This window comes from Thunnus thynnus, chromosome 19 (genome assembly GCF_963924715.1).
Source record: "Thunnus thynnus chromosome 19, fThuThy2.1, whole genome shotgun sequence".
NCBI classification, from domain to species: Eukaryota; Metazoa; Chordata; class Actinopteri; order Scombriformes; family Scombridae; genus Thunnus; species Thunnus thynnus.
Window position 1 is genome coordinate 20,815,410 of NC_089535.1, and position 24,981 is coordinate 20,840,390.

Sequence of the window (24,981 nt, forward strand, 5' to 3'; positions counted from 1 at the left end):
CTCTGGTCTCATACTGTATATTTATTTGACCTTCAGCATGTCTTAGATAAAATAACACACATACTGTATGTGCTATACATTAAGCAGCCCAGCTACAATACATGTTCTAAGCAACTCTTTCGTTGATGACTCTGCTCACCACTGGGTGGTGCTATAACACAGAATAACTTTTACTGCATGGCAGATGGCAGAATAAGAGTAAGCAAGCAAATATTTAATTTCAATTTTTTGTGGTTTCATCTGTTTTTATTTCATAATGAAAGCAGTATACCACTGAAGTCTGTCAATTGCATCCAATAAACCAAAGTGAAAACTACTGTTCCTGATGCTCACCCCCCTCAGCATCTTCAAAATAACTATAAAGGTTGTTCTGATTGCTTGGTACCAGATTATTTCACACATTGTTTTATGTATCGTCTTCTTTGTGTTTGTACTGTATACTTCTTTGCCAGGGTCCACTGACTCAGCAGTATGACTCTGGATAACGTGTACTGATACTCTGACTCCCTCTGCTGACACAGAAATGAACCACTCCTGAATCCAAATGGCAAGAGTAAACTTATTCATTGGTAAACTGAATTTAGCAAACATGATTAACAGAAAATAAAGATGTCTTATTTATTTATTTCAAAATCTTTTATGACACTATTCTCTGCAAAAGTTCCTACCATTAAGAATGAGAAGCCATATTTGTTCCTTTGAGGCTGCTCTGTTACCAAGATTTTTGTCCATGTGAGGGTAGAAAGCACAAACTATCTTTATCATGTTACAAACATCAGCAAACACCAAGAATCAGCACGTGTTCTATATCACATATCGTATATGCTGAGATCAAGATCTTTCCACACCACCTTTCCAAGCCACAGTTACCTGCAACACCTGTTCTGGTTTGGCAGTATTGATTGTTTGATCTCCACCTGAGTCAGGATGCAGTGTGTGTGTATGTGTGTGACAATGATGTGTGAAGTGTGTGTAGGTTACACTTTGATTACCTTGTGTATTGGATATCTGTCTTTGGGCGGCCTTCCTGGAATGAATTTGTACTTCCCCCCCACATGCACACACACACACACACACACACAAAAGGCGAGTCATATCTGGTGTCAGTCAGTCAGCCCCTCCCTCCCTCTGAGCACTGTCTCAACGTGTCCTGCCATAATTAACCAGCTGCTGCAGTGTGCTCTACAAGCTCACCTCCTACCATTGCATTGTACTCTGGACCTATGAGCACACACACACACAAATACACACACACACAAGGTAGAAGACCTCAAACATGAAGTGAACCACCTTCAGTTGTTAGGAGATTGAAAGACTGGCCAGGTAGGAGTAAATGTATGTATGATATTTTTTTATTTTAGTGTGTTAAAGTGTGCTGTATTATGGAAGTAAAAGAAATAAATGGTGCTACTTTTATCCAGTAACAACATTCATTAATACAGTTAATTAGTGCATGAATTCTAAATGGATATAACATTTTAATGAAAAAGACTGAAGACATTTCAGTCGAGTATGATAAGAGTTTGTTATAATAAGTGAATATCAAACTGCTTAATTTACTTTCATTGTCAGTTATATGAGAAGAGCATTAATGTCACAATCCAGAATTCATGTGACCATTTGAAAGTTAAGTGCATTGTAGTAATACACTGTTTATGTGTGAGTTTCAATAGAATTAACTTTTTTTTTCATAAGTTTGAGTATCGAGTATAACAACTCACTTCATGAGTCTGTTGCACTTTGATTTGTTAAATGACTGAACAGATGTTGCCAAAAAAAACATGTAAGTACTTGTATCCAGTACTGTCAGTGAACCAGTGTAACATGGTAAATACGTTTTATTCAAATTAAACAGAGGCTAACAAAGGGACAGATTTTCAACAGGGAGCACTAAGCTAACGTTATATATTTAGTTGAAATCCGTGCATGCGAGTGGGAACAAGTGTCAGAAATTAGAACAGTACAAAGAAAGAAAGACAGAGAGGAATGGAGTAAGGAAGAAATGGGGTGGGTCATGGGGGCGGAGTGAAATACAGGAAGGCAGTAAAAGGAGACGCTGGGTGTGTCATCATGTACCTTTGCTTTTTTCCTGTTGGCTGTGTATTTCCAGGCTCACAATTTGAGCGTGAAAAGCTTTTATTTTATTTGTACATACACTGCATCCTCTGCTCCACCCTCCAGATAAGTGTGGTCTTTTGGCTTTGATGGAGAAATACATTATGCATGGTTTTACATAGCCTAGAGCAGTGGTTCTCAAACCTGCTTTTGGATGTTTTATTACAGAACGTGTATGAAACCCATGACCAAAATAGTCATACATTCTGTCATTGTGTTATTTATGGATGGAATTATAGCAAAAAAATATTATTCCCCTTTAGGGTCCCTTATTATTGCCCTTGGGTTCCCAGGATTCCACTTTGAGAACCACTGTCCAGGTCGCCTCTCTGAATATTGCATCTTTAAGGGTTATAATGGCTTTTGAGTGTTTTGTCCACAAGTTAGGGAATCTTGCATGAAATATATATCTAAATATATTGCACCGCAACAGTTGGGTCTATCGCTGTTAATTATTGAAGAAAAACAAACTGTCTCTCAATTTTTCGTCCATCCAGCAGTTAGTCAACCTCACTGGGTCACGACTTAGACTTTTGGTCTTGTTCATCATTGCCACAGGTTGGATGGCTTTGATTTATTTGTTTTTACTTCTCCAGCAGCAGCTGTAACAATTGCAAGGGAAACCTTAAACTGTATGGCAATACCTCACTAGAAGTGAAGCGGAACAGTCCACTATGGCTCACTGAATGGCACATGATTGAAATAATTCTTGACAAGGCGTTATGTTTTTCACTGAGGACAGATATCTTTTAAAACTGATTAAGGTGAAAAATTCATGTTTCGTTTTGTGGGATCCTCTGGCTTTAAGGCTTAGAGCCATTTTCTTCCTTTGTGCTGATGGTAAAGCTGCTGCTACCAGAAGAACAGATGAACTCTCACAGATTATTGACTTTGTAATGTTGACCATTTATCAGCAGTTCTCTTTTAGTGTTGGCTTTGCGTCAACCTTTGACATGCCTGTGATTTACAAATCACATACACACACACAGTTCTGATGTATTTGCTCCAGGGGGCTTAAAACCTACATGTTTAGGCTTGAAAAACACAGTGAATCTCTCACGTCAATTCAAGTTAGAGGAGAAAGACATGATTCTTCACACACTTCATGCACACGGTGTACCAAAAACAGCAAAATAATCCTTTTTACCGCTTCTTTCTTCCATGCTTTTCCTCCACATTTACACTGCAATGAGGAGGCACAGCAGTAGGAAAAAATCCCACCTCCTCCTGAAAACATCTGAAATTAATAAAACATTCTCTTTTCATATTTCATCTCAGAACATTCAAGAGAAAGACTGTGAAGTGCAGTCTCAGTAGTTTTGAATTATCAAGAGAGGAAAGAACAAAAACCTGTAACCAAAACAGGGACAACCAACACAGCCGATCCAGAATTGTTCCATCTATCGCTGTATTATGGAGAATGTTTTACATCAGTGTGTGTGTGTGTGTGTGTGTGTGTGTGTGTGCGTGTGTGTGCGTGTGTGTGATACAAAACTTTCTACTTAAGCCAACACTAATGAAATACATTTTGGCTGGGAGGTAAAGCTTGTGAAGTAACAAACACGTACAAGAATATTTAAATGGTGAATTCAAACATAGCTGATGAAAGCTGCTGAGACAGAAGTAAAAACAAATGAGTCACAGCTACACCATCTGTTTTAATAGATCCAAAAATAGAAAATAATTTGTTGACAGATTATTCCTATTATTAAGAGTAGTAATTCATCTCAGCTCGTTTAGTTACATAATGCAAGCATGAAAGGTGGAAAATTACATTATTCATCGTCCAGTCGTTACTGACCAGAGTGAACTGTTTTATTTATTCATTGTTATGTCCTCTCTTACCCTTCTCCAAATACTTCTGTTTTTTTGACCTTTACTAAACTTTATTATGTAAGAGTACATTTTGTCTTGTCCAGCAATGCCCTGTTCAGATATAAACATGCACAGCTGAGAGACACTGTGTACAAGCAGGATTTACAAATGAGCAAGTGTGCAGATCTAAATAGTTGGCAGGGGAGCTCTATGCTCTGCACCTGGTCAGGTGTCCCTGCATCCCTGTTGACATCCAGAAAAAAAAAGGCAGATTAAAGTGTCTCTAGACAAGCAGTACAAAGTACAAGTACTCCAATTATTACACACTAAATGAAAGAATGATGAGTTAAACATTCCTATCTGAACTGAATCTCATCTATCACTCAGTGTCACTCATGACTCAGCCTTTATCAGAAGGTTTGCACAGGTGCATATATACAGCCATGAGTCAGTGTAATTTTAGTCCCTCCCTGTTCTCCCTTAGCTAAGCAGGAAGTAAACAAAACCAACAAAAAAAAAAAAACAATGCTGCTGACCTTTAAAAAATATTTATTTTTGCCTTTCCCTGGTGTGTTATTGTATATTTTATGTAATATCAACAATTTGTAATTCTTAACATCTGTGGTCACGCATTAGAATAAAAAATGCACATGAATTTATCAAATGTGAGACACATTTTACATTTCTATCTTGTGTGAAAGACATTACATCACTATACAGTATGAGTTTTAGATTGATAATGTGTGATTTTCTAATGGATGCGAAAGCGCGTACTGCACCTTTAAATTTTGCTCTTGCTGGTGTAAAATGCTTTGCCCTTCTCAACAAGAGTGAGTCAGTCAGACTTAGAGGGGAGTGGTGAGGTTGCTGGAGTGACAACTGCTGAATACCTGAGATGTTTCTTACCAGCAAACAGGCTGAGACAGAGAGACATGGAGAGACGGGCTGGAAAGAAAAGTGTAAATAAAAAAAAACTTCTTTCAGATTGCTGTGTCATTCAGAAAAAAAAACTAACAAAAGCAGAAGGAAAAGACAGAACGAGAAAAGGAGAGAAATTGAAAGAGAGGCCACGTGGATATCCAACAATGTCTGTTCACAGGCACAGGCTTCAGTGTTTCTGACCGAAGAATAAACAAATGGCTGGGTCTACACTGTCATCACTGGTTACTGGGTGGAGTACTGTTATTAAATCTCTTGGAGACAAGCACAAAAAAAGAAAGTGAAAGAGTAAAGGCAGGGCCAGAGAGAAAGAGAGAGAGAGAGAGGGAGAGAGGGAGAGAGAGAGAGAGAGAGGGATAAATATAACACAAAAACTTAAGAGAGGGAGAGAGAGACTGGAAAGAGATATTTAAAGCACAGAAAGAAGAAAGACACAGAGACAAAGAAACAGAATCAAGAGGAGAGCTCTGATTTGCCATGATAGAGAAGGTAAGACTCAAAGAATATATATTTATTTTGTTTATTTTTGGAAGGAGTGGCACCGTGTTGGTTGTGCAAGTGCGGTGCAGTTCATTTTCAGTGCCAGTGCTTGCACCATGTTGACATATGTTTTTATCTAGGAGCATGAACAACAGGAAACACGCACGCTGGAGTGACATTCAACAAGTCGACAGCCTTTACTGTTTTTCTCCTGCCTTCAAGATCAAGATCTACCTTTGTCTGTGGTTTACGGGATTACAGAAAATGAACATGTTGCTACTACGCACCTGATTTGTTTACTTGTCTTTCTCTCTGCAGTAGTTGATGCAACCAGAGATGAATGAAGCGGCTCTTCTCCCACTGATCCAGGCAGGAGATGGGAGGACACTGTCCAGGTGGGTGGTTTCATATGCTGTTGAGACTGCAGCAGTCTTATGCTTGAAAGTACTACAATACATGATGTGGTCACTATTAAACTCAGTGATTAGCAAACAGATGATTAAAGATCCCTGCCAGACATGTTTTAACATGTATAAAAAAAACCCTCTACTTAAAATAATGATGCGTGTGTAATAATAATGTTTTTTCTCGTTAAAATCCTTAAAGTTACATCTACTTATTATTCCTCATTTAAAATCCCTGCGTCAAGGTCACATGACTGTCAAGTTTCTGACTGTGAAAACAAAGAAAATGGCTGCCATTCCTTTTATTCTCAGTGGAAAATGCAATATTTTAAGATAGTTTCAGCATTAAAATGTGTTTTGATATTTCTAGCGAGAAATGTGCATTTTACTTTTACAAGTTCAGTGAGTGTATATGATGTTTACTTTGTTAGTTATTATGAAGGTTGTTTCAGGTCTCGTCAGAAAATTGTTGGAATGCAGTGTTTTCTATCATTGCTATGGTGGTTGCTGTGGACACTGCTATCACTGAAAACACGTAGCTTGCATTTGCTGCCGGGATGTAGCCCATTTTCCTCACTGTTGTCAACATTTCTCAACAAGATAGGTTGATAGATTAATGTTAAGGCCACCCATTTTAATTATTTCACCTTCGATTCTGAGAAATCAAGTTTTTTTTTGTCAGTTTTTGATAGCCGAAGCGACTATATTACCCATGACCATCATCGACCATTACTATAGAGATGAAGACAGTCCACTTTGTGTTATGCTCCAAAACTTTTATTTACTATTATATTTGCTATTTACTTAAAATTACTGGATTTATTCCAAACTGATTCAGATTTTTGTGTGCAGCTGGTTGGCCTAACACACTCCATATTGAATCCATAACAAGCTGCTTAAACACAGTTTGAAGTGCTGCATAACTCCCACTGACAATAGACACCAACCCAAAACCCCATATCTGGAATACTAGCTAAAGTATGTGAAATAAACCAACATCTTTGCTTTTTCTCAACATAGATCATCTAGATGCAGTATAATTACTAGTTTGGCTTTACTAGATATTTGATATATTCAGTAGATATATCTTTTTACAACCCTACTTTACAAACTGGAAGAACTACAACCGTTTTTCCTAGAATTGTTGTAAATACTGAATTGAGAGTACACTGAGGAGTTTAAGGAGATGGGAAAACACATTTGTGTAATCAGACTTTAAATATCTAATTGTTAAATGGGTGAAAATTAAATTTAACCATATTTTACCCATATTTGACAGCGTCCACAGTTGTTGACTATACTCACATGATAGCTGAGGTTAAAAGCTCTCTATAACAGTTGGTCCCATGTCTGCAGCCCCTTTTCCTGCTGAATTAGAAGCCTTCAAACATGGACTGAGGTCAAGGTTGTCGGTATTTCAAAGCAGGAGCCATGTAGAATCTTCATACTGCAAATGTTGCAGAGACCTTTTCAACAATGTATTTGGTTTAGCTCTATGGCAAAGTTTTACTTTTTGTCATTTCATGGACACAAACCATATCAGGCCTAGTTTCAGAGAGCACTTTGAAGGCCCAATATATAAAATGAAGCTTTTTGGTTTTTTTTGGTTGGTTGTTTTTTTAGTGGAAATAGTGACCAGAGATTACAATACTGTTGACAATCTAGAGCATTACTACAGGCTTGGAGGAAGGCCTGAAGTGTTTGGGTTAGGTTATATTAAAATTCAATTGAAATTTTAAAATCTATTTACAGAATGGAATAGGATATAAAACTTGAAATATTGACTGTACAAAGGAAATATAGACTATGCTATGGGCAAAGAAATGAAGTGTATGAAATATATGAAGGTGACAAGAGCAAAAATTAAATTTGACGTGTGCATAAATAATTAAATATGTAATAGTGAGGGCAACGCACAATCTAAAATCCAGTTTGATGAAATATATGAAAGTGACAAGTGCAGGGATTAAACAAGAGATGTGAAATGTAAAGTCCAGTTTGTTAACCTTGTCTTCATCCTGTTTATATGACCATGGTACAAGATTTGATGCACACACACACACACACACACACACATTGGAGTGCTTTATTGTGTGAGGTGCCTCAATATTAATTGAGGAAGACTGTTTTAAGAAAGATTGTTTCCTATTAAATCTCCTCAGCCACATATTCTTGGAAATATAAAATTAAATGAGCAACTTCACATTTTACAATCACGGGCTATAAAACGCCTTTTCTTAACCGACATAGTGGCGTTTAGATTCAGTTTGCGGCCGACTGGCTGCAATTTGAAATGGAATGAAGCCCACTGACAGCAGGCAACCCAAAACAGTAGTCAAACCCTTCCTTCTCTTTGAGCCACATCATCCAATAAAGCACTCCAACATTGGAGTGTGTGTGTGTGTGTGTGTCTGTTTGGAGTAAATTCAGTAATTAAAAGTAAATAGCAGATATAATAGTTAATAAAAGTTTTGTAACTTAACACAAGGCTGACTGTCTTCATCTCCATAATACAGTTGATGAGGCTCATGGGTAATGCAGCAGCTTTGGGTATCAAAAACTGACAAAAAAAACCATAGCAACGATAGAAAACGTTGCATTCCAACAAATTTCTGCCAGGACCTGAAACAATCTCTGTAATAACTAACAAACTAAACATAATATACATTCACTGAAGGCAGATTATAAAAATAAAATGCACATTTCTCACTAGGAATTTTATCAAAACACATTTTAATGTTGAAACTATTGCATTTTCCACTGAAAATGTTTTCACACACTTAAACTTGACAGTCATGTGACATTGATGCAGGCCAATAGAAAAGAATAGGCCAAAAAGAAAAAAAAAAAACAAAGGCATCTCACAATTTTAAAACCGTTTTTGTGAAATTAATACGTTTTGCGCTGTGGACCAGTGTAGCTATCACACATTTTGATGTGAGACTGGGTTATCAGTGTATTGTGTACTAGAAGCTTAAGGTTTCCACATCAACCTTGTGTGAGCTGCATATTGGACCACAGTTGGCTGTGAACCAGTTGTGATGTCACAAATCCTGCTCATAGGCACACGACTCAAACTCTGATTTTCAATGAGCATGGAGAAACTTTCTTCCTTCATCAGATTAATGTGAAAACAGCCTTCTAGTGTCAAATTGCACATACATCATTTGCACAGTGAAGCTCAAACATCTAACTGTAGGAACAAGAAGAAAAACATCTTTTTGAGTGGAGGGAGACTTTAAAGTTTTCTTGTATTCTCTGAAAAAACCCTGATCTCATAATTTTAGACACACAAAACATACTTTTTTTTTTTTTTTTTTTAAATGGATTTACTTATAAATCATCCATATCTGGATCATGAACACAAAAACATTGCAGATGCAGATGCTTTTCTGTGCCACTTAATGCTATTATGCTGTTTTGTCATCCATTGCTATTCATTTTAGAGCAGAGTTTCTCTCACTGCTAAATACCTACAACTGCTTCCTAAAGGACCAGACTCAGCTGCACCTCAGTTACTCACAGGTATTATTTATGTTACAATTATAACTTTTTTTCTGAGTTGATTGATTTTCCAATGAATATTTTCTGCCAGACCTGTAGTTAGTGCCTTTTCAGACATTTGTCATAACTTTGGAGCAAGTCATAACTTCTGAAAAATGTCTCTCGTCTTATTTTGTTATCATTTACGTATTCAAGTGTATATTTGGACATAGTATTTTTTAGAAGACTGACCTCTCATTGATACAGCAGCTAATGAAATTAGGTTTTAAAGTGATAGGATAATGGGATCTATGACTGTAATTATACAGCATGCAGGTGTCTGTGGGTCTGTTTCCATAACAGGGTGATGAAGGCGAGGTTGTAGTGGAAGGCTTCCTGAATATCTGCTGGGGAGTACGAAGACCCATCAGGCTGAAAATACAGGATGAGAAACAGATGCTTCCATTTTCTCCTCTGGTCTCACCTGACCCCACCAGTCCAGTCAGCCCGCTCGGAAACAAGAGGTCAATTTCAGCTTTTGTGTAGTATTACAAATTATGTCAATATCAGAGCAAAAATGTGAAGAGCTTTGGACACTTTATACTCACAAGCTTGCAGTATATAGTTCTGGTCAGCAGATTTTCTTCTATCAAACATTTTGATGATGGGATAGTCTCAACATAAGGAATAAGAATTGTGGATGCATTTATTTACCTTGTAGACCACAAGGTAACAGTACAAGTGCTATTTAAGGTTGTAGGGAGGGTAATTTAGTTTTAGTTTTAATTTTAGTTTTACTTTACACATCAGATTAGGAGCTTTTGACTGTCCAAGGTAACACCTAAACATTTGACTTTTAGAAAGCTATTACTAACAAAGGCACTTTTGCACAGATGCTGGGTGGTCAAAAAATGAGCAACGGCTTTTTTATTCGCCAACTTTACCAGCTTTTATTATTAAAGTTGCTTCTCACAGTGACCCTAAACATGTGGTACAGGATTCATGAGATAGACATAACTTGTGAAGTGAAGTAAACACTGTAGAAAGGTCATGCTGATGTTAATTTCTACATGAGCAAGGCTGAGTATTCTCAAGTTGCTGCTACAAGTAGTAGTTTGCAGTGTATTTGTCCCTCAAGGAGGTATACAATAAAGTGAGCTTTTAAACAGATCAATAGTTGTGTGACTCACACTTTTATGAGCAATAAATATGGAGTCCAGAGCTGAGAAATGTTACTTGTCGAGATCAAAGTATGTACAACTGAATTTACTGTATGTTCATTTCTACATGCAGATAGTTATAGGATCACTTTTACACATTTCTCTGTCGTCTCTTCTCTGTCTCTCTCTGCAGGGGCATGACACGATGGGGAGAGTACGTTGATCTTCACCAGATAGACGAGATGGCTGAGACGGCACAGGAAACAGTGGTCACCAGTCCTCTACCAGGTTCTTTTTGTTTTTCTCCCATTTCTCCATAAGGATTTAAAAAAAAACTGTGTTAGCTTAACAGTTTTGGCTTTAGCCATTCTAGGACATCAAATCTGAGAAAACCTGTTCTTGATAGAAAGCTATTTAAAGATTGTGTTTGTGTGTGTGTGTGTTTTATTTGTCATCTGAACTTATAATATTGTTCAACTAAACAGAAGCATTTGATTCGCATGTGGAAATGTATTGCATGGTCCACTTTTAAATCTCTCACTTCAATTTTCCATGAAAGTAAAATGTTAGGAACCGCTGTGTGCAGCAAGATGAGAATTTTACAAGTGAGTTTCTGTACTCTCCAAAGGCCCTGCTGTTTACGAGACCAGCACGCTGCGTCCTGTGAGGCACAAGAACTCAGAGCTGGAGGCAGAGTCGAACCTGTTTCGCTGCATGAGTGATGCCTCGTTGGTCAAGAGGAGGAGGGGCAGAGGCAAGTCGGCGGCACAAAGAGAGAAAGAAAGACAACATCGCTTTTCTATCAATGGACACTTCTATAACTATAAGGTAGGTTTCTGCTCAATATCTCTCCATGTGATGCTCAACCTGTCCATTCTTTTCTAAAATAGCCATATGTCTTTCATATCTCCCCTCACTCCTATCTGCACTGTAGCTCACCAGTCTCTTATTGTTTTGTTCCAGACCTCTATCTTCACTCCATCCTTTGGTACTCCAACTAAAGTTCGTATCTCTAGCAGGATGACCACAAACCAGGTCATTGAACAACTACTAAACAAGTTCAAGGTGGGTTTGGTGCATATTCTCAAGGCCGCAGGATATGTCACTGAAGTATAAAAAGACACAAATATCAATCAGCAATTTGATAATTTTAATCAAAAGTCACCAACCAGGAAAATGTGTTGTATGAGGCACCGCATTGGTTAAGGTGCAGGGAGATGATCATCATCCCAAAACAAGCTCTGACTGGGTTAATCATCTTACACAGTTACATACCAGAAATATTAATCATTAATTATAATCAAAACACAACTGATTTTTTTTTTTACATTCCTCCTAAAAAATGTAACCCTGAGGAAAAAAAAATCAACTGTTATGAAATAACTGACCTTAGACCTTCATCTGCCAATCAGAACTGAGTGTGTACTGTAAATGTTGAAATATTTTTCCTGTATTTAATTCATACAGATAGAAAATGATCCCCAGGAGTTTGCTCTGTACTGTCTTCACCAGAGTGGAGGTATGGTTTCTCAGCAAACGAAATAATTAAACAACATAAGATGAAAATATTATATGTGACAGTAACGTCTGTAAATTTCTGTTTAGAAAAGAGGAAGCTGAGTAACAGAGACCAACCCCTATGGGAGCGCATACTGCAGGGGCCCTCTGATCACATCATGAAGATCTTTTTGATGGACATGGACGAAGAGGAAGTCAGCAATGATGTGAGTGCACCAGTCCCACTCACGAGGTTCTAAAAGGTCACCCCTAAACACTTATGTGATGTATCTTCTCCTCTCCTCTCCTGCAGGTAGCTCAGTACCTGAACTTGGAGCTTCCGATCCTGGAGCATGTTCTAGTGAAACTCAGAGAAGAGGAGAACAAAGAGATACAAAGGGTCATTGGCAAGTCAGTATATGATCTTATACACTTCACATTCTTACTTGTGCTTAAACAATATTCACTTTTAGTGTGTAAAAATTTTTTTATTGTAGTAACACTTATATGCCAGACGATGGCGCCAATATTTTCATTTTTTGTTGATCTGCTGCTTACTCATGCTGCTTGTGTCTGTGTGTGTGTGTGTGTGTGTGTCAGGTACCATCACCAGCACAGACTCCTGTCCCATATGCTGAGCATTAAGATGTCACCTCACACTGAGACTAGTGTCTGACCGCTGCTGATCTGAATTACTGACACAAGACATGGAGAACTCTGAAGCAGTGAAGCAGTAGATTTTCTTTAAATCTATAACATGCAACAATGCAAAAGTCTGGATTTGAAACGCAAAGGTGGAAATACTACATGACATACTGCTATCATTACAAATAAACAACAAAGAAGTAAAAGGTACTTTTTCAAATCTTAAGCGAGTCACTTATGTAATTTTTATTTGCTGTATGAATTTTTAAAAATTTTGTAAAGTAAAAGATAAAATTGTCAGATGGTGTTGTAAATAACTGTAAATAAATATTGTTCATGAATAAATATAAATGACATGACCACTTCGGTGTTGTGCTTTCTGTCTGCGGGGGCTGGAGTGAGACTCAGGAATTTTTCAGAGGTTAATCACAGGGTTAGGGTTAGTTCAGCCTCTTCACCAGGAGGTAAACCGGGAGTTGAAGAGGCTGGTCTGGAGGACACAAAACTAACCAAAGAACAAGACTCTGCTGTTGTTTCTCCTCCACCTGCTCCCCTGAGCCCCAGTGCTGCCAACACTCCCATCCAGTATGACTTGAACAATAGCCTGGATGAAGCAGAGGAACAGCCAGTCCTCTGACCCCTCCTGCTGAAACTCCAGTCACTGCTTCAGTCCTGGAAGGTGAAGATACGAGTGAGGAGCCCACCAGAGAACCAGTCTCTGTTGAGGTGCCATCTCCACCACCTCCTGCGACCCCCACTAAAGAAGCTCCTGCCAGCACCGTTGTTCAAGAGGGTTTGACAATCAGGCAGGCTGAACCCGTGCAGCCACCCAGATGAAAACTGAGACTCTTTTTTTTTTCTTTTTTTTAAATTATTCCTTTGTTCATATTGTTCATGTTCCTATTCAAAATAATACGTTAATTACGTGCAGTCAGTTCACATCACTCATACTTTCTACAGTACAGTATGAGCTTGGTCATTGTAAAGGATCAATCAGTGGATGAACAGGTTGAATATTAATTTTTCAAAAAAAACAACAACAACAATAACAAAAATGTATTATTTCAACCCCATTTAAAAAAAAAAAAAATCTCTCTCCTAATATCTATTGATAACATGCAAATTTCCATTTTTTCTCAAAAAATTCTTCTTCTTTGAGAATATCCAGCAGACTTTAACAAAATGACTTCAAGTCTAATTCCTTGTTTAACCCTCTTCGGTTTAAAACGCCCAATTTAGAGATCCAGAAAGATCTCAGACATCACCCTGATGAAGACAAGATAGATAGCAAGATAAATAGAAAGAAAACGTATTTGAGGTGAATAAAGTATGGTGTACAAGAAAAGAGTTTTAATTTTGATTTACTTGCACTAAAGCTAACACTGGTCTGCAAAAAATCAAAAAAGCCATAGTCATGTACTTATTTTTTTATTTGATGGACAACAGAGAAAGCATTGTGCTTTGGTTTGTATGTTGGCATTACTGGATTGCAACTGACAGGAGGCTGGTCAAAATGTTTAAGAGAGTGTTTACTATCGCTTTAATATAATAAAGATTACTAGGGCTTGGTTTAATGGGGAGCACCACCCTTTTTACACATAGTAAGTGCTAATATACATTATAACACACCCTGCTGGATTATGAGGATATGCAGTGAAGGATATTGTGTTTGCTCATGCTGCTGTCACTTCTCATAAATCACTGGATGACATTTTGCTATGTCGTTCACCAATGTGAGTTTATGAAAAAGACAGACAGTCATCACTGATATCAGAGCAGTGGTTCTCAAAGTGGGGTCCTTGAGGGGGCTCCAGGGGGTCCCCAATAAAAAAGGGAATAACTTACTTTCAGTAATTCCACCCATAAGTAATACAATGACTGATTGTGTGACTATTTTAGTCATGGGTTTTATACATTTTCTGTAATAAAACATCAAAAAGCAAAAATTTTATCAGATGGGGGACCCTGGGATCAAAATCTTTCAAATGGGGGTCTGTGGTCTAATCTGTGTCAGTTAGGGGTCCTCGATGTGAAAAAGTTTGAGAACCACTGATCTAGAGGGCATCAGCACACTGCTGTTATCTAAGTTAGGTTGTAAGTGAAGTTGCCAAAGAGATATTTAACATCCTTAGTTCAAAGAGAACAACCATGATACCAGATCACAGAACAGCCTAATTTAAAAGCCCACCAACTCAGAACTGATTGATGACTGGTTTCCAGTACTGGAATAGAGTGCAAAACAAATAGAAGTTACAGACATGTCTCTCTCTCTCTCTCTCTGTGTGTGTGTGTGTGTGTGTGTGTGTGTGTGTGTGTGTGTGTGTGTTTGTGTGTGTGTAGGAGGGTGTGAGGGAGAGAACTGCATACATGTTTTGTTGAATAATGGTGAAGTGAAGAGTGAGCAGTGCCAGTGCTGCCTGTGCTGTTCAGTGGCAAAGCCTTTATAATCTCTTGCCAGACCACCAGACAGCCTCATATTACCCAGCAATGAAACATATTTTCCTCTGACATGATGAATGACAAAATAAGAATAAATGCTAACTGCTTGTTTTATTGAGGGATAAAGTTTCCATGTGATGTTTGCTAAGGAACCCAAACTTTTAAATGTTTTAGAAATGGAAAGAGTGCATACTCAGTGGCATGACTTTCCTGTAGCCCTGTTTAGTTGTGGAAGGGATCCACAGATGTTGGTTGGGTGATCCCCATCTCAAGAGAAAATTCAGTCTCTATGCTAGCATATACAGTTTCACCTTTGCTTAAACATTACATTTCTATTTTTCATTTGGGCTTTGTAATAAAGGAAGTTTCTTCCGATTCTAGTGGATCACAAGTCTCATTCTGTGCAAAAATGTATTTAAAAGTTTATCTGAAGCTATCAGCTGAGTGAAGCATCAGACATCCAAATGAGTCAAATCAAGTAGATATTACAATATTACATTCTTTTTGCCAAAGCGCCTCTTTTTGTAACTATTCTTCCACTGTAGCTCAACAGGGAAACAAAGAAGGAATTTGATGCTAAAAAGACTGGAAATGTGGTAGATATTCACTTGATATGACTAATTCAGACTGCTGAAGCCTCATATAAGCTTCAGATAAACTTTTAAATGCACTTTTGTACAAAATTACTATATGGACACACTGTGGTTTTTGGCCTCCATCACTTACATTGAAAGTGCATTTGAAGGGGATCTTTTAATGGCCAATATGAACAGGAGGAATGATTACAGCGAGGAAAACCTCTTTCAGCATTCATATGGGCACCTGACTGTTGTTTTAAGACACTTGAAAAATTGTGAACCTGTCCTTTAATGCTTTCATAACAGCCTCCCCTCTTCTGGGAAGGCACAAGATTTTAGAATCTGGCTACAGGGAACCCATTCAGCCACAAGAGCCACTTATGTTGGTGCCATCGGATGAGGTTCCGGTCAGCGCTCTGTGCAGGCCAGTCAACTTCTTCCTCAACAAACCCTTTAAAAAATTATTTGTGGACTTGGCTTTGTGGTTGGGAGTTATTGTCATGTTGAAACAGGAAATGTCCTTCCCCAAACTTTTGTCACAAAGTTGGAAGTGCACTATCACCTAAAATATAGTTGAATGCTAATTACCTAAGGGCCTAGCCCCAAAAGCCCTGGAGCAAAAGTAGATAAAAGTACAGTGTATGGATAATGGTGTCCACATACTGGGCCAACTTCCAACTTTGGCTCGGTTTCCATCAGTCTGCAGTAGCAATAGAAAAGTTGGGTAAAGTTGGGCCTCAAGCAGAAGACATTTGAAACCTTTGGGTGTGGGCCAGCACATGTATGTACAGTACTGTTTATATTTTGGGTTGTGTGGGTTCACAGTGGATTAGTTCTTCTGTAACTGTGTTAACATGTCAGTCAAATGGTGAGCAGCTTGTCCATATATTGAGGCTGTAATGCATCATCACCACTTTCTGATTAAGAAATCAATCATATGTTTAATCCAGATGTGAAATAACAGATTCCCCCATAATTTTTAATCTTCAATTTAGCAAGCCTCATCTGACGGCCACCTGGAAAGGTTCAGGGAGTTTCCTGTTGGATTTTAAAAACATTTGTTTAGGGGTCAATGTATTGTCTTAAAATCTGTTTACAATAGCCGTCACTCCCTTTTGGACTGTATAAAAAAGCATGATTGCAACCTTTGTGGTCACTGACCAACAAAAATCTACTCCAGCCATAAGATCTTCAACATAAGGAGGATGAAACTGAGTCTCTTCTCTGCTGTTCTGGCCCTGCTGCTTGGCCTTTCAGCACAAAACGACTCCTTGGTGAGACATATGGTGCAACACCGCCACAAATCATGTCTGTGACTGTTTTACTTGATTTTTTTCTTTTTGTTTGCTTTTTTAAGGATAAAAATTCAATTGTCTTAAATGAAAACAAAAAAGACTGCCTGCATTCTCCTGAAAAGAATGATCAGATCTTGGCAAATAGTAGATTACTCCAAGTATCCACAAAAAATCTGCTCCTTATTTAGTAAGGCTTGTTGTTAGGTCAACACAGGCATTTTTAAATAATATGTGTTGGCATTTGAGTGGAGTCATGAAATGTGAGCTATACATTAACAAAGATTCAGGCATTTCATGGCAAACAATCCACACAATAAACACATGACAAAAAACACAATTTAACAAATACCTGAGGGCCTTACCTAAAGATAACAGACAGATTTGATATAGTTCAACAATACACATTTTTATTACCAAATTCAACTTTTTCATGGCAGTAATTTAATTTCTCCTAATTACGTTTGCTTTGTCTTACTGCAGGTGCGACTGCATGAGGAAGGTGAGACTTCTAACTCCTTTTCTCATCTCACCCATCACATTTCACAATACTGGGACAGCCTGTTTGGTAAGTAAAACTTCTGGTTTTAGGTGTGAAGACCAAGGAGGCTGTCCATTTAGACATAACTTCAAGAATTCTGGAGGCAAATAAAGGTAGGCATAATTTATTCAGGTGGAAAAAGTGCTAACATAGCATCCTTGCTTGCTCACTTCACACCTCAATCTGTGCCGATTCTGAGCATCCGTGTGTGTGTGTGTGTGCATCTACTTAACATGCTGCCCACATATTGTCTCATTTCAGGTGTAAACCGTGTTCTGGTGGAAGGTGATGTCGCTCTGTCAAAGAAGAGGAATGCCATGAAATGCCTGAGTGGCTACTGCAAATGGAAAAAGTCCTACAATGGACTGGTTGAAGTACCCTACAGCATCAGTGATTACTTCTGTACGAGCCAAGTGATTCATTCATGAGAGTTACAATATCAATGCAATGATAATCATCATCTCAACACCAAGGAAGGAAATGTCTTTAAACTTTTGCAAATTTTCATACAAAATCTTGACACAAAAAAGATAGTAGCCCCAGACTGAAGACTGAGTTTTTTGGGGATGAGTTGTTTTGTAAGATGAACAAGTGAAAATTCATGCTTCAATAACATCAAGAACTGCTTACTGTTCTACTTTTGCTTACCCACAACAAGAACAAAAGGTCTTTATTTGGTACCAAGCACAGCAGCCAGAATCCTTGCAAGATGAAGAAAATTTTAAGTATTCTGGTGTTATCTTGTTTTAATTGCAGATGATAGTGAAAAGTCCACAATTGAGAAAGCTATGCAAACTTTCCACGAGAAAACCTGCATTCGCTTTGTCCCTCATCATGGCCAGTCTGACTACCTGAGCATTGAGAGTGAACTTGGGTGAGTATAGAGTAAGGGTGATGGTCAGCGTGTTAGCCAACCTGTCAGGGTTCAAACCTGTCTCTCTGTCTTTCACTGTACTGTAGGTGCTGGACTACCGTTGGCAGAGATGGAGGGCAGCAGGTGGTTTCTCTGTCTGTGTTTGGCTGTCTTCATCATGGCATCATTCAGCACGAGCTCCTCCACACACTGGGCTTCCACCATGAGCATAACAGGAGTGACAGGGACCAGTATGTCAGGATCAACTGGGAAAATATCCCAGCAGGTGAGCTCTAAGTTCTGATGCTGACATACAATTGGCAACTAAATGTGGTGTTTGTGGTGGAGCTAGTACTGAAATTAAATTCAGTCATTTTTAATCACTGTATTTTTATAATTCATATGGAACTGGGAACAGCATTAATTTACCAACTTGATTATTTTATGATTTTATTCATATGAAAGTAGAAAATGAATATATAATACATTTTCTTTCATGCACAGTTATTATTTATGTATATACTTTTTCTCTGCAGCAAATTCCTTTGACTTCCACAAAAAGGACACCAGCAACTTGAACACACCATATGACTATTCATCTGTTATGCATTATGGAAGGTAATATCTATTTTTGTGATTACTAACCACTATTACTGGCAAGATTTTTTTAAATTCATTTTTGTGTCCTACAAAACTTTTCAACCTACATTATTTCTTTTTTTTTTCGCCACTTGGGGACACAACAAGCTGCAAACACAACATTGACATATCACTTTATCAAGTCGATAAGGCTACATGTTAGCAAACAGTTTCCTATTTTCAGATTTAGCAGACACAGAGCAATATTAATATTCATTTGAAGTATTGTCTCTGGCCACCTGGCCAATGTGAGTTCAATAATCACTATGTGCACCAGCTAGTTGCTAACTTTGATTGTTTTCTGTTTGGTGTTGGGCAGGTAGTGTATAGTGGGTTTGCCAGCACTTTTCTTTCCAAACATCTACCTGCTGTGAGTTGAAGACAGCAACAAACCTAAACATTAAAGTTGCTAGCTGTGAAACCAAAACAATTAGCCAAAGCATGCTAATATGCTCCACATAGGTCGACAGAACTGCAGAGTCAAGTGATAACTTTCTGTGGTTTTGTCCCTACGAACTGCACCTTTCACTTTACACACAGTCATTTAATCCATTGTCAATATAAAAATACTGATTACTGCACCTTTAATATTATCATTTCTAACTCTGCATAGGATTTGCAGCTCATTTTCTTCTTGAAATGTGAGATGGAAAAACATGCACTGATCCTGAACAAAAGCAAAATTACAGTAAATGAACTGTACAATTGTTCATGTCTGAAAAATATTGTTCAGCAGGACAATATTACAAACAGTTTTCCATTGGTCTATGATTTTATTTTTTCTCTAGGACTGCCTTCTCATCAGGAGGAGACACCATTACTCCCATTCCAGATCCCTCTGTGCCAATAGGACAGAGGGATGAAATGTCTGATATTGATATCCTAAGGATCAATAGGTTATACGAATGCAGTGAGTATAGAAGTCATTAAAGACATAATCCATCGTCCATCCTGAAGTTTATTTTAAGGTGTTAATGCTTGATTAAATTAAGAAAGAGATGGGAGGGGTTATACACTGTACGGGAAAATTGATTCAAACCAATATCATGCATGACATGTAAATTACTTTTTATTGTGACTTTTCGGTTTTTATGATTTAAAACAATCAGTGGATTTAAAGATGTGATGTTTGAGAACAGATAAATGCTTTGAAGTCACAATGCAGGGTAAACGTGGTATAGACTCTTTGTAATGACTGATTTGTTATCATTCTTTTCAGGCATTTGAAAGACAATGAAGGCAATTCAAAGCTGTTTTCTCAAAAATCTTAATGAGCAGCAATGTGTGCAATCATTAATGTATATAACTGATTATTCATTCATATAAAAATCCCACCAATCAAATAAATATTTCAATTAAAAAATCATGTGTTCTTTACCTTTTGCCTCCAAAGCCCTCACCGATAATTGATGAGCTTTTTCCAAAAATGTTATCAAAAATGAGATGTATTACAATTTTGAACAATGATATCAAGTGTTCTCCATAAAATAAAGGAATGAGAAATAAGACATCAAGACATACAACACAAATTCAAGCCACAAACCACAAATAATCCCCATATTATGACAACAAAAACCAACATCTGGTTTTGTTCACCTTTTCCAAACATATTTTATTGAGACCATCATCTGTCATTATTATAAGTTGTTCATCTTCTACTGTATCAAAACCACACATCCACCACTTTAAATCATCTGTAAAACACGTGTTTAGAAAAAAAACACAGTTCATCATCATCATTGTATCAAAATGTAAGAATGGAGGGAAAGACAAAGCATAACTATCAAAAAGTTAAGCCTGTTAAAAAGTTAAACCTTCTCCACAAGTTTTCTGCACTTGCGACTGTGCAGCTCATGTTTGTTGTTGCGGGGGTTGAAAGCCACCTCAAAGTGGCACTTCAGATGCTGCGGAGAGGGAAACAACAGTTACTATTATGTATAGGAACTGGGAATTCTTCAGCATCACTACAAGCTGAGAAACAGGTAATTTTCCTTCAAATTTAACAAAATATTTAATGGGGGATGTTATTTTATTTCCTTTTTCTTTCTTTCTTTCAAGATTTATTCCCTTTGTTATACTTTTATTGTTAAGATTTTAATATGCAAGATTATCTTCTTAATAATAGATAACACAATAATGGAGATTGTATGCTTAAATTTGTAGGACTGGTGAACTTTTGACAAATTATGTCTCAAAGCACAACAGCCTTTGTATTATGAAAGAATATAAGACAGCAAAGCATGGGTGCAACAGATGATTCTAATGCTGTATGTGCTGTGTTACAAGACAATAAAAACAGTGTATTAATGAAATATCGCTAAATTGGATACAACTTTATAAACACACACAAAACAGATTTACCTTTTTCTCAAGACTGCAGCTGAGCATGTCAGGATTATCTGCCTTGAGGCACCTGGTTTTTCCCAGGATCGCATCAATCTTAAAGTTGATCACGTTGGTCACCTAATGAGATTACCATACAATATTACATGTTGTGCGTGACATGCATGGTGTGTTGCATTTGAGTTCATTTGTTTCTAGAAGATGAATCTAACCTGAGTCTGAGCAGAAGTGATGGTGACCAGTTGGAACATCTTCTTGCCTTTGGAGTGCGTGTTGAACATCTTCACAGCATATTGAGCTGCTTCCTGAACCTCAGCTGAGTCTGGACTCCGCTCAAACCAGCCCCCCAGTAGAGGCACTTTTTCTATGAGGCAAGTAAACACAAACACACACAGAGTTTGAATTTCTCTGAAATGCACACATACTCATAACAATGTCCATTTGCAAAATCATACACAGTTGCTAAATCATACACAGACACACACAAGTAATCACTTATGTTATGGTTGCATGTGTTGCATTGGTTGTTTTTATGAATCTTCATCCTGAACATTTGCTGTTCCAGTAAATAACTTGGAAATTATAAGACCAATAAAACTCCCTTTAAAACTAACAGGCTTGTTTAACAGGCTTTGGATACACACACAATACTTTTAATTAGGATCAATTCATTGTTGGTTTGGCTCTGAACATGAGATTTGTTGACAGTAAGTAAAATATAGAAAATTGGCAGCCATATTCTTTAAATGGTAACAAACTGTCAAGTATAAAACTGAAAATGCACTGTAGTCCAACATAGTCTAACATTTTTCCTTGTGGCAAAATAAAATAAATGTCTAATTAGAATCAAACACACAATTTGCTACTGTACTGATGGGATGTTTTATCCTGTAAACAAATTTGATGAATGGCTCTGACAGATTATCTTTCATTCTCAGACTCCCAAACACAAACTCCACTCTGCCAGATTAAACGAATTCTGACCAATGGCAGCTCTCTCTGACTGCTTGCTAAGCCAAAGTCTCTGACTCAGTGTACCCAAACAGACTGCTCTATGGAGTCACTGTCTGCACTCTGAGTACATAAATGTGCAACTCATTTTGCCATTATGTCATGCAGGCAAACCCTGTTAGAGAACGAAATGTCCACACCATACTGTAGTTGTTTTTTATTGTTCAGATTTATTTGATATTTGAATCACTTCACTGCTGGACTTGATGTTATCAATGGCCAAGACAGTCTGCTTATATAAGAGTTCATTTCTTCTTTCATATCTCTCGGTATTACTGCACATGTTTTCCCTGTTTGTCTACATTCCTGGCTCACTGAGATAAACTAGCTGACTTCCTTGTCATTACCTTGAGTTGCTGTGTATTTAATTTAAATAGTGTATACTGTATACTATTATTCCTGGTTGTATGGTTCCTCTGTAAAGTGCTTTACAAACGTGTTTTATTTCACACCGAATCAAATGGGCAGAGTTGCAAATGTTTTGTTTGGCTGGTTTCTATATAGATTGTTAGCCATGATTGTGACACAGCTGTCTGTGTTGCTGTCATTGTCACATAGTTGTATTGTGTTCCAGTCTTTATAACCCTTTATAGCCCTTTCCATCTTGCAAGCCCTGTTTTGTTTCACACATTACAACATGGTTAAATATAAGAATCTCAGTCACACTCTGTTATATTTGCTTCATTTGGCTCAGCTGGACTTAAAATGAAAATTAATTTTATCCAGATCACCCTTCTGTGAGGCATTCAGCAGCATAACCAAGAAAGGGCTGTTTATAATATTTAGTTGAAAGAGAAGGATGACTTCATACTAAATTTAGAAGTGCCAGAAAATGTGTGTGACATTATTTAGGCGGGAGTTCATAAAGTTATGTTCAAATAGAAAGTTGTCACAGATTAAATGATTTGCTATGTGGTTTCATCTCTCTTTCGAGAGGATTCATCAATTGTAGTTGATGATGGGAAGTTCCTGGCATTTTATCCATGAACAACTGACACATCAATGTTGGCAAAGGTCCCCAATTTGAAATTTGTATGGTGACAAGAATAGAGGTATGAATTGAGTAATGGCCTCAGGATGGCATTATTAATAACTTTAAAGACATCTCAATCTTTGATCAGTTCCAATCTTCAAACTTGTTTTAGGAAATGGTCTTTAAATATCTAGTAAAATTTGTGTAGTATCTGGCCATACAATTCAGGATGTATTTTAAATGTTTTAAGCTTTTGATCCCCTCATAATATTAACTTTGGGTAGCCTTGTTGATGCAAAATACTTCAAATATACCACCTTGGCAGTTGGCAATCTAAAATAAAGTGAAACAAAGTCTGTACTCCCAAAGAAAGCAGTATGTTCTCTAGAGTCTTCTTTGAGTATTCTCTTATCTCACTTGCTACTTTCGTTTCCCACATTACTTATCCATATCTCTACTTACTTGTTACAATGACTTCCTCCACAGGCTGATCTCCCATACACAAATGGACAGCTGACAGACATATCAGCACTGACAACGGAAGAGACATCTTCGCTTGTTGACCACCACCACAGCGTACTGTGCTCCTCTCAAGGAAAAGACTTGTGATTAAAGAATCTCCTTATAAAGACACCAGATGATTTGAGTTGAACCACGCGCCGGCCAACACGTCCAGATGTCCTGCAGTGTTTGCAACAAACTGATAGTGTCCACATCCACCAGGACAGAGCAGTAAAAAAGAGATATTGAAGAGAGTTATTGAAAAAAAGTAAACAAATGGCCTATCATTAACCACGTACCTCATATTATAAATGACTTCAAATGCTGTAAAAATGACAGATATAGAAAGAGCTACACAGAGAGACCATTATAAAAAGTTACCTGTCTGATACAGCAAAAATAGGACTTCCACCCTGTGAATCCTGGAGCACTAGTGAGCCAGACTGAGAGGACTAATGTGAGCGAGGAAGCGAGAAGGAGGGAGGGAAGGACAGAGTGTTGTTTTTGAATGGCAGTGGCTGTTCAGCATTTAAGCTCTGGTATGTTTAACAAACCGGTGAAGACCACACCCACCCACTGACTGGTAATGACGCCATATAGGGTTTTAACAACCATCAGCGGCTTTGGTGTGTGTGAATGTGTGTGTTTGTGTGTATGTGAGAAAGAGAAAGAGAGAGAGAGAGAGTGAGAGAGACGGGGGGAGCTGGGTAGGTAGGAGGTTTGGTGTGGATGTGTGTGTGTGTGATGATGTGTGCTATTGTGTGTGTGTGTGCGTGTGTGATGATGTGTCTGGGCTCTTTGTGCACTTGCATTCATGTGTAACATGTGGGCGTGTTACCTTCTTCTGCATCTGTTTACGTGAATGTGTGCATGCACATTTTGTCTTTTCCTTTACACCGGTGAACAAGGCACTTTTGTGGGGACGTGACTCAAACCCAGCTGGTAAAATCTGTTGGCAGCCGGTGAGTCACAGCGCGAGCTATAGCACACAGCAGACACATTACACATAAGTTCTAGGTACATCAACATCCTGTCTAGAACATTTGTGTTTTCATATGATAAAGGGTCTTAAACTGTCTAGATAGCAGTGAATGAATAAACAAATGTCAGCGAATGGAACTGAGAGGATTGAAATGAGCTCTGTTTACTTGTGTTGGCTGTCTGAGTTTATAAAGAGTAGGCTTACTGACATTTTTTTTTTAGTATGCCTCTCATTGCATAGTGATGGATGCAGAAATGTATCAGTATTGAATTCTAGTCTTTCTCCATGGGG

The 24,981-nt window shown here is 37.9% G+C and overlaps 3 protein-coding genes across 10 annotated transcripts; 2 read left to right on the top strand and 1 right to left on the bottom strand.

Moving 5' to 3' along the window:
• The first annotated feature begins 1,183 nt into the window (after positions 1-1,183).
• On the top strand, positions 1,184-12,897 carry rassf6 (Ras association domain family member 6). 8 transcript variants are annotated; one of them, XM_067574695.1, is made up of 11 exons: positions 1,184-1,335; positions 5,668-5,744; positions 9,205-9,278; positions 9,600-9,760; positions 10,590-10,684; positions 11,025-11,224; positions 11,360-11,461; positions 11,864-11,915; positions 12,002-12,120; positions 12,207-12,304; positions 12,494-12,897. In XM_067574695.1, the coding sequence occupies exons 2-11, from the start codon at positions 5,726-5,728 to the stop codon at positions 12,567-12,569; spliced, it is 996 nt and encodes a 331-aa protein (XP_067430796.1). In that variant the 5' UTR covers positions 1,184-1,335; positions 5,668-5,725; the 3' UTR covers positions 12,570-12,897. The 8 variants fall into 8 exon arrangements, with proteins under 8 accessions (XP_067430796.1, XP_067430794.1, XP_067430797.1 ...); XM_067574693.1 differs by having other exon boundaries at positions 1,184-1,323; XM_067574696.1 differs by having other exon boundaries at positions 1,184-1,323; positions 5,671-5,744.
• Positions 12,898-16,757: 3,860 nt separating this feature from the next.
• Positions 16,758-19,810, top strand: LOC137171316 (hatching enzyme 1.2-like). The gene is made up of 8 exons (XM_067575268.1): positions 16,758-16,829; positions 17,331-17,349; positions 17,439-17,501; positions 17,650-17,790; positions 18,145-18,262; positions 18,349-18,527; positions 18,778-18,859; positions 19,669-19,810. The coding sequence occupies exons 1-8, from the start codon at positions 16,761-16,763 to the stop codon at positions 19,808-19,810; spliced, it is 813 nt and encodes a 270-aa protein (XP_067431369.1). The 5' UTR covers positions 16,758-16,760.
• Positions 19,811-19,931: 121 nt separating this feature from the next.
• On the bottom strand, positions 19,932-24,246 carry si:busm1-57f23.1 (uncharacterized protein LOC368621 homolog). Its single transcript, XM_067574670.1, has 5 exons — positions 24,090-24,246; positions 23,670-23,907; positions 21,436-21,587; positions 21,242-21,343; positions 19,932-20,784 (listed from the first exon to the last, which is right to left on the bottom strand). Exons 2-5 carry the CDS (start codon positions 23,755-23,757, stop codon positions 20,689-20,691), a joined length of 438 nt encoding a protein of 145 aa, XP_067430771.1. The 5' UTR covers positions 23,758-23,907; positions 24,090-24,246; the 3' UTR covers positions 19,932-20,688.
• Between the last annotated feature and the right edge of the window lie 735 nt (positions 24,247-24,981).

Bases quoted from the DNA above. Each gene is read 5' to 3' on its own strand.
- rassf6 (XM_067574692.1), top strand. From the start codon at position 5,674: ATGCAACCAGAGATGAATGAAGCGGCTCTTCTCCCACTGATCCAGGCA. The intron at 9,761-10,589 runs GTCAATTTCAGC...CTCTCTCTGCAG, and splicing joins AGCCCGCTCGGAAACAAGAG to GGGCATGACACGATGGGGAG. The intron at 11,462-11,863 runs GTGGGTTTGGTG...TAATTCATACAG, and splicing joins AACTACTAAACAAGTTCAAG to ATAGAAAATGATCCCCAGGA.
- LOC137171316 (XM_067575268.1), top strand. From the start codon at position 16,761: ATGAAACTGAGTCTCTTCTCTGCTGTTCTGGCCCTGCTGCTTGGCCTT. The intron at 17,502-17,649 runs GTAGGCATAATT...GTCTCATTTCAG, and splicing joins AATTCTGGAGGCAAATAAAG to GTGTAAACCGTGTTCTGGTG. The intron at 18,263-18,348 runs GTGAGTATAGAG...ACTGTACTGTAG, and splicing joins AGCATTGAGAGTGAACTTGG to GTGCTGGACTACCGTTGGCA.
- si:busm1-57f23.1 (XM_067574670.1), bottom strand. From the start codon at position 23,757: ATGTCTCTTCCGTTGTCAGTGCTGATATGTCTGTCAGCTGTCCATTTG. The intron at 21,588-23,669 runs GTAAGTAGAGAT...CTTGCCTCATAG, and splicing joins GGAGGAAGTCATTGTAACAA to AAAAAGTGCCTCTACTGGGG. The intron at 20,785-21,241 runs GTAAATCTGTTT...CCCTCTCCGCAG, and splicing joins GCTGCAGTCTTGAGAAAAAG to CATCTGAAGTGCCACTTTGA.